The following is a 9,733-nucleotide window of genomic DNA, read 5'->3' as shown; positions in this document are numbered from 1 at the left end:
AAAAAATATAAAAAACTGCTTTATTTATTCTATAAGAAATCACAGTATCACAACATATACAAAAGCATTTATAAACATAATTCAGTATGCATGTCACACATTTAAATGAATCTGTACAAAGTGATTCATTCCTTGAAAGACATTATTGAGATTATTGTATTAACAAATTTTATTTTATACCACAAGAATTAATCACCCGACACATTTGTTCGATCAAAATAAAGTAATACTTTTCTATAAAAATTAAGATCGTTAAACAGAAAACACCTGATTGAATAGTCTCCTATTTATGCATTACTACAAGAATTAATCATATAACATTGAAATATAATAGATATTGTTACCAACACTAACAACATCTATTATATATTTTTTATTCAAATTATAAAAACGTTAATTTCACAGTTTAGATAACAGAAACGCAGAGTAAAAGGCAATGCCCCTTAAAAAATACATTCATATGAACAAACAATTTAATTAAACGAACAAAACGGATTTAAATTAATAAGTAGGACACTTGAATTAATATATCGTGCTAGCTACTAACGAAGTGAATAACAATAAAAAAATATTAATTCTTTTTAGCTGCCAATAATTTACTATTTTCGCTATTGGGGTCCTTTTGTCAGGTACTTAAAAAAAATTATATATATTAAAAATAAAAAATAATAACAGGCTGCTCTTAAATTACATGATTTGTATTGTTTATAAGCTGAGTGATGCGGCCGATAGTTTACAATTAGTAGCATCTAAATATACTAATTAAAGAATTACACATTTCGAAAACATCTTGATAGGTATTTTTTTTTTACTCTAGAGTTGTAAATGCATAGAAATACCTCAAAATGGAAACTGTTACTTTTGGACTGTACGCTTATGCGCTTTAATTCGATTATATAAACCTTCGTAATTATCTAATAACAGTTCGATGATGATTTGACGAATTTAGCCCCTTAAGCTATAAATCCTCCTTATAGTAGTTTTTGCCTTTTTAGGATTCTCCTTTTTACCAACTAAAAATACAAAAAAAAATAAATAAAGGACAAAAAATTAACTAATTAATTAATAAAAAGAAAACAATTAAACAAATGTTATTAAAAAAGTTTTACTCCATGATTCGATGTCATTTGCCTACCTGAAATAACAAAATAATTATAAGTGATTTAAGAGAAACTTTCGGATGTACTGTAAAAAAGGCCATTGTATAATAAATTAAAAGGATATTTCTGTCTACATGAAAAAGAAAGAAAATTATTTCATAAAATCAAATATTGTGTTCAAACTTGAACTGTTCACTTACCCGTTCTACGCAACTTCTGGTCTACATATTACTAATTTCTTACCAATTTAAGACCCTTTAAGAGAAACAGACAAAAAAAGAAATTTTCCTTGTGTAGAGTGAATAGAAACAATATAATTATGCATAAAACGATCATCTTTCACTTTTAACAGTGAAAATAATATCCTAAGTGACAAAAATTCGAAAACTGCATTCCCGTTATTTAAACCTACCTCTACAGTGTAAATTGTGCCCCACATGAAAAAGGTTTATGTAGACACCGAAAAAATTTGTTCCTGCAATAACATGTATATTATGAATGAGAGTACATTCGCTCATTCATGATTTTAAAAAAATCTTTCATACTCACATCCACATGTGCGTTCTTAAACCTAAATCGGCCCTTTACATACCGTTCTATATTTTCTTACACTTGCAGCGAATAGAGTGAACGATTCTAAAATGAAAGCTAAAACAAAATTTTCTAATTATTTCTTTTGATTCGAATGAAAAAGCAATTTATTGGCAGTTTTCGAATGTATCACTTAAGATTTCATTAGCCTAAATCAAACACAAAATAATTCAAAATACACTTGGAAAATTTCTTATGTATGTACTTGCATGTATATTCTGATTAGAACTTGTAATCTTTTTACTGTAAAAGTTAATTAGAAATGTGTTTAGGAAAGAAAATGTATTTTACCTGTTCTAACCGCGTTTTGAGATTTCACGTTACGCACAGGAACATCTTGACGTTTAGTTTTTGTATTGGAAGAAGCAGAAATGGGTCTTCTTCTTTGTCTCGATGCGGCTCTGCTGCTCGTCTTCGAGTTAAGTAACATCAATTGCTCTGCCTCCATCTCTTCACGTTCTTTCTTACGATTAAACACAGCCATCATTGCAGGAGTATAACCCTCGATGTTGTCATAATTACTATACACAGAAAACTGAATCAACATACGCCTTAATCATTGAAGTGAGGGGATAATTATTTTTTGACATAATTCAATAACTCTAAACTGGAATATTACTTACACATCTCCTTTATAAGTTGGGGAAGAGCCATTTGCTGAATTGATCCTCTCAATCGATTTATTGTATACTTCCACCATCGTCGGGGTGGGATTGAGTTCTTCTATGTTCAGATTATGAATTCCAGCCACAGAACCTGAGTCTGTTGTTTCCGTAGTCCGCCTCTCGCGACACTTTCCCTGTTTCATTATAGTTTCTGGATCGAGGAGCATCTTCGGCCATCTGATTTTTCTGGGTGTCTTCGTCTTGACCTTCAACCGTTTACGTAAGATGGGCAAGTTGGAACGCAGAGGACTGCGCACCACCTTGAACATAATCTTTTGTCTCCTGATGATCTTGTTTTTCTTTTCCAGCGTGTTGTTCCGGTTGTTTGTTATTTTCTGCTTGCGTCCCCAGCCTTCAAGGTTGTCAAAATCGAAACACATGTTGTCCTTGTAACCGTACTCTTTTATCGCGCCGTGAAACAAATCCGCGCAATATCCGTAGTCAGGCTTATCTTCGAATCCAAGTCCCGTTAAATATTTAAAATATTTACACAAAAATCGCGGATAATCGTTTACAAAACACAAATTTAAAAATTCCTCTACATTCTCCATACAATTACGCTTCTTCTTCTCAGCTATTTTAGGATCATTAGAGTCATCCATCCAGGGTAAATATCCTGTTAACCAATACACCATATTATACCCCAAGCATTCCAGGTCTGACCTTCGGGCTTGCATCCCATCGTGAGCGTCTCGGGAACAAAACAATATTGTGCCTGCATGTGCCCTTCTTTGATCCACACAAAATTGCTTATGTTCCCCATTTGAATGCAAATATTTCGATGCTAAACCATAATCTAACAGATAAGCCTGATTGTTACTCTCCTCCTTATGGCTAACAACTTTAGAAGATTTATCCCCAAAATCATCTATGTATCTTAAGTTGCTATTGGGGCGTAAGTTGCGTCTGAAAGTCTCTCTTCTAGCCTTACAAGTTCTAAAAGGGGTGCAACCATGATAACGAACCACAGTCTTGTTCAAGACTGGGGAGGTCTTTCTTTTAGATTTGTTACTATCCAGGAGAATATTTGATGCTTTTATATCTGAGTGAATGTATCCTTTTGAATGAATATATCTCAAAGTGTTGAGTATTTGAATTGACAAAACAAGTACTGTTTTGAGGTTGAACTTATAATTTTGAGTTAGTAGTTGTTCCAGATTCTTTTCATAACGAGGAATTACTAAAAAACGATATTTAGCCCCGCAAACAACGTGTGAACCTGAGGCTACATAATACGGCATCCCTAAGTGTTGAATGTTATTTTCTTTCTTCCATTCAATAACTGAAAGTATCGTAACACAAAAAGATTAATACTGTACAGCTGCAATTATTAATTAAAAATCATATCTAGTTGAAGGAAGTGATGTTGTTACTTAATAAAATAATATCATAAAATTCCTAATATTGATTATTTTATAATTATTAATATACGTAAATGTGGTATAATTAGATTTAGAATTGTATTATTCATACTTATTAAATGTATTTAGTTAATGATTGAAAAAAATGAAGCAGCAAAATTCTACATCAAAAGTGACAAAAGGCTTGCAATTATTGTACCTCTAGCTGCATCTTAATAGTTTAAATTGGATGACTTACTCATTTCTGGCTTTGCAATTCGAAGATAGCAATTAATTTCCACAAACAATGGACCACTTGTATAACTTTCAACTTNTATACCCCCATAATTTAAAATGGATTTAAATTTAAAATTGAAAATTAATTTTTATTTGTGTATGTATATAATAAATTTGTATTGCTACGTTTAATTGTTGAATATTCACCCATAAAACAGTTAGTTTGTTTATACGTGTAGAAAATATTAATTTAATTAATTCGTTTTTTGTGACTCCGTTTCTATTCAGAGTGTAGGTTAAAGAGCCACAGCAAATGTCAATTTTCATGTTTTTGTTTTGACGGTTTTGACAATTACTGACAGTTAGTGGTAATGGTGTTGTGATTTAATGATTTTTTCGTTATTTTCATTAACTATTGTTTTTGAAAATCAAGTGAAGTTTTGAAAAGTGAGAGTTGTTGTTATAAAACATTTTTAATATTTTACAATGGTGTGAAATAGTGTGTTGTCATTCCACAATAAGAGCATTTCTCCTGTTCACTCATCCTTTAAAAGTAAGATGCTTTTTGTGAACTGAAATAATGATTTTGTTCTTTAACACATTAATAAACAAGAACTTCCGCTTACTTATTTACACACCTGCTAGACTGAGATTTTTTTAGAGTGTTAAGATGCCTTATAGAGCTTCTAGAAGACAATAAAAGCAAAAAGTAAGAATGGGTGATTTTACTGTAGAATCACCTCCTATCCAGGAAAGCCTCCTACCAGGTAATTTTTTTTGTTCTGCTTATGTTCAGCTTTTTTAAAGTAGCAGTTTGTTTTAAATAACCTTATCAACAATAAAATAAGCTGACTTATTTTAAATTGAAGTGAATGTTGTCAAAAATTAATTATTAATTTTGAAAAGTAATTTTTTAATATTTTACATCTGTATAGATACCAGTCAAGACTCAGATGTAGACTCTTCTCATAGTGTCTGCTCTGGGTCTGACACTCAAAGTGGACACACTTCTTTGTCTGGGCTGACAGAAAAATCATATGGTGGAGGAACAGTCACTGGCCCAGTAGAATGTTCCAATGCTGTCCTGGTGTCAGCTGCAATATCTGGTTAGATTTCAGAGATGTTCAACTGTTTTAGATATAATTATGAACATTATTTTCTTAGATTCTGATAGCAAATTTGGAAGTGTCAGTACAGCCAGTTCATCAGTAAGCAGAGGCACCCTTTTACCCTGGGTTGTAACAAAAGACCGACAGTCTGTTCTTGCCCCCAATATTGACATGGAACTGAGACCTGGGGAGTTTGTAATGAGAAGCCTGTTTGCTGAATTTACTGTGCAAGCAGAAAAGAAGATTGAAGCTGTTATGGTGGAACCTCAGGTACAGAATGACCTTTTATATTTGTTAACACTTGCTAATTGACAAACATCCTTTTATTAAAATAGGAAAAACCAATATCAAAGACGTTACAAAGGGGAGAAGACATGCAATTTGATCAATTACTCAGTGCTTTTGGCTCTGTGGCAGAACACTGCTTGCCATCCCTTTTACGTACCCTTTTTGCTTGGTATGAAAGACAAATGTCTGAAACTCCCGGAACTGAGCAGAAGAAAGTGGACCAAAAAGGAAAAAGGTATATTTTTAAAATATTTCCTACTGCATTTATTGTACTAATTTGCTAGTAAAACAAAATGCTGAAAATAGTATAATACAACCTAATTAGCAGTTTTTTTATAATTAGTAATGCATTAATTAATTATGTACCTGTTATCAAATAAATGGTTAATTACTTCAATGACAATCGTTTAATAAATTTTAATAATTACAGTCAGCAAAATTGTGAGAAAATAACCAGGTAAGGAAAGGTTTCTCTGAAAATATGATTAAAACTGAAAACATTTGTAAACACCTTTCTTTTTTAATTTCAGTATTATGAACATTGTTTCTGGAAGTACTTCAGAAACTGTTGAGAGAAGTGAGGCTGACATTCAACAGGAAAGACGGGACTTGGCTGTGGAGTTCATTTTTTGCCTGGTCCTTATTGAAGTCCTCAAACAATTATCTTTCCATCCAGGTCATGAAGATCTCGTTCAGCATATTGAAAATTTAGCCTTCAGGCATTTTAAATACAGAGAGGGGTAATTTATTAATGAAAAGGAATATTATTATATGTACATATTTTTAAAATATCTGCTTTACGTCTAGAGTTCAGACTGGTCCAAATTCTGCCAACATTCATATAATAGCTGATCTGTACGCCGAAGTAATAGGGGCACTTGCGCAGTCGAGATTTATGTCTGTTCGTAAACGTTTCATGGCTGAGCTGAAAGAGTTACGATCAAAAGAACCGACTCCTCATACCACCCAAAGTATCATAAGCTTATTGATGGGGATGAAGTTCTTCAGAGTAAAAATGGTACCTATTGAAGAGTTTGAAGCATCTTTTCAATTCATGCAAGAGTGTGCACAGTATTTTCTGGAAGTTAAAGACAAAGATATAAAACATGCTTTGGCAGGGTTGTTTGTGGAGATCCTAGTCCCTGTGGCAGCAGTAAGTTTTTTTTGGTGTTTGCCATTTTCTTTTTATACAACATGAATTTAATTTTGTTTGTTATAGACTGTGAAAAATGAAGTGAACGTGCCATGTCTTAAAAATTTTGTCGAAATGTTGTATTCTCAAACACTGGATGCTAGTACCAAATCTAAACACCGTTTAGCACTCTTTCCTTTGGTGACTTGTCTCCTGTGTGTGAGTCAAAAGACATTTTTCCTTCAGTATTGGCACTATTTTTTGGCCATGTGTCTATCGCACCTGAAAAATAGAGATCCCAAAATGAGCCGTGTGGCCTTAGGTAAGCTTTTTAAAATTTTTACTATTAACACAATATTCACTTGTATTAAATTTATTTTTTAGAATCCCTGTATCGTTTATTATGGGTGTACATGATTCGAATAAAGTGCGAAAGTAACTCAGCTACACAGTCACGTCTTCAGAGCATCGTAAACTCTTTATTTCCAAAAGGGTCAAAGGGTGTAATTCCCCGTGATACTCCCCTTAACATATTTGTGAAAATTATCCAATTTATCGCACAGGAACGTCTTGACTTTGCGATGAGGGAGATAGTCTTTGAACTTTTATCTGTTGGACGTCCAATTAAAATTATTCTGACACCTGAACGTATGAGTATTGGACTCAGGGCATTTCTGGTGGTTGCTGATAGTCTCCAACAAAAGGAGGGCGAGCCCCCAATGCCAAGAAGTGTTGGAGTTTTACCCAGTGGAAACACTTTACGTGTACGCAAAACATTCTTAAATAAAATGCTAACCGAAGATACGGCTAGAAGTATTGGGATGAGCGCGTACTTCCCCCACGTGAGACGTGTCTTTGTGGATATTTTGCGAGCCCTTGACTCTCAATACGGTCGTCCCTTGATGATGACCAGTACTCAAAACGTTAACAAAGAACCGGACGAGATGATAACAGGCGAACGAAAACCAAAAATTGATTTATTCCGTACATGTGTGGCTGCTGTTCCAAGATTAATTCCTGATGGTATGACTGGCGCCGAACTAGTCGATTTATTATCTCGATTAACCGTCCACATGGATGAAGAACTTCGTGGTTTGGCGTACCAAAGCTTACAAACTTTGGTGATTGACTTTCCGGATTGGCGACAAGATGTTCTTTGGGGTTTCACCCAGTTTCTGGCAAGAGATGTACTTGATACTTTCCCACAACTGGTCGACAATGGTCTTAGGATGCTGCTACAACTGTTGACTGCCTGGAAGAATACATTAACATCGAATGCTGGCACTCTAACCAACAGTATGCGATTAGGTAACTGATATTTTCTCTCTTAATATTTCTTGGAAAATGTATTTCTTTAATAAAATTTTAAACTCTTTTGCTTCTCAAATACTTAATTAATGGACATTTGTTTTTATTTTAGGTAAAGATTCTGGTGATCTAACTAAATCTGTTTTTCGCGAATTGGGAGGCACAAAAAAGCTTGATACTACCCAGAAACCTGAACCTCTATCGTCTGTTCTTCACCTGGTCGAAGCCTATGCGTTGGTGATGTTGTGTAATGTTCGCTTGTCTCCTCGTCGTCTTTCAGTACATATTCTGAAGGACGTTAAATATTTATTAAAGACACTCAATTGTTCTGATGATCAACCTATTATCGATGTAATTGATCGATCGTGTTCACAAGTGATCGAGAAATGCTTTCCCCATTTGCCAGCCACCGAAAAAGCGGCCGCCCAAAGTGTGGCGAACGTTGACTTGCAATGGCTGGCTGACAGGAGTGCCTGCGTGTGGACTGCAGGCTTACATGAAGATGGTAACGCCGTTAAAAATACATCAGGGTTTAATTTAACGTCTGCAGATCCGTGGAGTATTTGTTTGTTTGGGTTCCTTGAAAAAGACAGGATTTTGGGAGTGTGTCATGCTGCCGTTACACATTCATGGCCCATCGTATTTACCAGGGTTAACACATTGTTTCCTGTTATCGATCCCACGTAAGTACTGTTTTCGACGTTTATTTTAAAAATTTAAGTATAATTCGTTTGTTTTCTTTTTGGATGTTACTTATGAAAATTTTATCTTGTTTTAGGCCTGTTAATGATAATCGTGCCTCGCTTTTACGAAGTTCTACCAATGTGAAGAAGACTGTTAATGAACGAGACATTTATATTCATCTGTGGAAGAACTATGTTACTTTTGCTTTTCGAGTTGTTCCGCCTATTCCTAATCCAATAGTTCGTTGCGCAAGTCCAGATTTAAGTTTGAGGTAACATCCTTTTTTGCAGTTTGTCTACTTATTTTTATTTACTTGTTATATATTTAAATGTATTTGTCTTTATCAACTTTCTGNAATTCCTAATATTGATTATTTTATAATTATTAATATACGTAAATGTGGTATAATTAGATTTAGAATTGTATTATTCATACTTATTAAATGTATTTAGTTAATGATTGAAAAAAATGAAGCAGCAAAATTCTACATCAAAAGTGACAAAAGGCTTGCAATTATTGTACCTCTAGCTGCATCTTAATAGTTTAAATTGGATGACTTACTCATTTCTGGCTTTGCAATTCGAAGATAGCAATTAATTTCCACAAACAATGGACCACTTGTATAACTTTCAACTTTTACAACATATTGTGAATCAGGTGCGACCTCCTTGTCAATTTGATCAGATGCAAGGTATATTTCGCCAAAAGCTCCTGTCCCTATGCAGCTCCCTAGTCTCCATTTCTTTCCAGATAAATCAGTAAGAACTGAGTCAAATTTTACTTCTGTTGGAACTTCTTCAGTTGCTAAACGACGTCTTTTTATAAGTTCGTGAACTGGTGGCTCAGGGCAACGTTTCCCCATGATAAAATTTAATTGTCTGACATAAAATTAATAACCATATATACGATATTTCGCTTTAATGCTTAAATACTCAGATTTCTTCTAAATAGTTTCCAAAAAGTCTAGAATTTAACGAACTTTTTCATGAACTAGGTTGTGTAAGAACCTACAGCAATAACATACTGTTGAGATTATAACGACGATAAAAGAAGGTACTTACAGTAAATGTATTAAACTATTAAACTGCACTTAATAGGATAATAATTCAAAGAAAAAACCTTTCTAACGAACTTGTCACGTACAACATACACTAAAATTTCACGGCCATTTTACATTTAACACCTCGAAATATAACTGGGCACACAAGAGACATGCGCACTAAAGTTATATTTATCGTTTTTGAAAATTATTTCGTCTATATTTACTTTTGATAATGCA

General features: G+C 33.7%; 2 protein-coding genes across 6 annotated transcripts; one reads left to right on the top strand and one right to left on the bottom strand.

The window, feature by feature from the left end:
• Positions 1 to 6: 6 nt before the first annotated feature.
• Positions 7 to 9,722, bottom strand: LOC108744227 (serine/threonine-protein kinase VRK1-like). Of its 4 annotated transcripts, none has more exons than XM_018479880.2 (6): positions 9,516 to 9,716; positions 9,070 to 9,417; positions 3,956 to 4,009; positions 2,315 to 3,638; positions 1,983 to 2,212; positions 7 to 1,013 (listed from the first exon to the last, which is right to left on the bottom strand). In XM_018479880.2, exons 2-6 carry the CDS (start codon positions 9,314 to 9,316, stop codon positions 946 to 948), a joined length of 1,923 nt encoding a protein of 640 aa, XP_018335382.1. In that variant the 5' UTR covers positions 9,317 to 9,417; positions 9,516 to 9,716; the 3' UTR covers positions 7 to 945. The 4 variants fall into 4 exon arrangements, with proteins under 4 accessions (XP_018335382.1, XP_018335381.1, XP_018335380.1 ...); XM_018479879.1 differs by lacking the exon at positions 7 to 1,013 and adding an exon at positions 1,035 to 1,748 and having other exon boundaries at positions 9,070 to 9,461; positions 9,516 to 9,722; XM_018479878.1 differs by lacking the exon at positions 7 to 1,013 and adding an exon at positions 1,035 to 1,748 and having other exon boundaries at positions 9,516 to 9,722.
• On the top strand, positions 4,286 to 8,802 carry LOC108744224 (protein furry homolog). Of its 2 annotated transcripts, XM_025976745.1 has the most exons (11): positions 4,286 to 4,486; positions 4,595 to 4,700; positions 4,869 to 5,039; positions 5,098 to 5,312; positions 5,378 to 5,565; positions 5,861 to 6,070; positions 6,138 to 6,483; positions 6,550 to 6,784; positions 6,847 to 7,770; positions 7,883 to 8,453; positions 8,549 to 8,802. In XM_025976745.1, exons 2-11 carry the CDS (start codon positions 4,649 to 4,651, stop codon positions 8,727 to 8,729), a joined length of 3,093 nt encoding a protein of 1,030 aa, XP_025832530.1. In that variant the 5' UTR covers positions 4,286 to 4,486; positions 4,595 to 4,648; the 3' UTR covers positions 8,730 to 8,802. The 2 variants fall into 2 exon arrangements, with proteins under 2 accessions (XP_025832530.1, XP_025832531.1); XM_025976746.1 differs by having other exon boundaries at positions 4,286 to 4,700.
• Positions 9,723 to 9,733: the final 11 nt, after the last annotated feature.

The sequence above is a fragment of the Agrilus planipennis genome, unplaced genomic scaffold (assembly GCF_000699045.2).
Source record: "Agrilus planipennis isolate EAB-ADULT unplaced genomic scaffold, Apla_2.0 scaffold13, whole genome shotgun sequence".
Classification (NCBI taxonomy): Eukaryota; Metazoa; Arthropoda; class Insecta; order Coleoptera; family Buprestidae; genus Agrilus; species Agrilus planipennis.
Note: the sequence above shows the minus strand (reverse complement) of the source record. Positions and strands in the feature narration are given on the sequence as shown.

Excerpts from the sequence above, each read along its gene's own strand:
- LOC108744224 (XM_025976745.1), top strand. The coding sequence starts at position 4,649 with ATGGGTGATTTTACTGTAGAATCACCTCCTATCCAGGAAAGCCTCCTA. Across the intron at positions 6,484-6,549 it reads TCCTAGTCCCTGTGGCAGCA|ACTGTGAAAAATGAAGTGAA; the intron begins GTAAGTTTTTTT and ends TGTTTGTTATAG. Across the intron at positions 7,771-7,882 it reads AACCAACAGTATGCGATTAG|GTAAAGATTCTGGTGATCTA; the intron begins GTAACTGATATT and ends TTTTTATTTTAG.
- LOC108744227 (XM_018479879.1), bottom strand. The coding sequence starts at position 9,316 with ATGGGGAAACGTTGCCCTGAGCCACCAGTTCACGAACTTATAAAAAGA. Across the intron at positions 4,010-9,069 it reads AGTTGAAAGTTATACAAGTG|GTCCATTGTTTGTGGAAATT; the intron begins GTCCATTGTTTG and ends GTTATACAAGTG. Across the intron at positions 3,639-3,955 it reads AATTGCAAAGCCAGAAATGA|TTATTGAATGGAAGAAAGAA; the intron begins GTAAGTCATCCA and ends CGATACTTTCAG.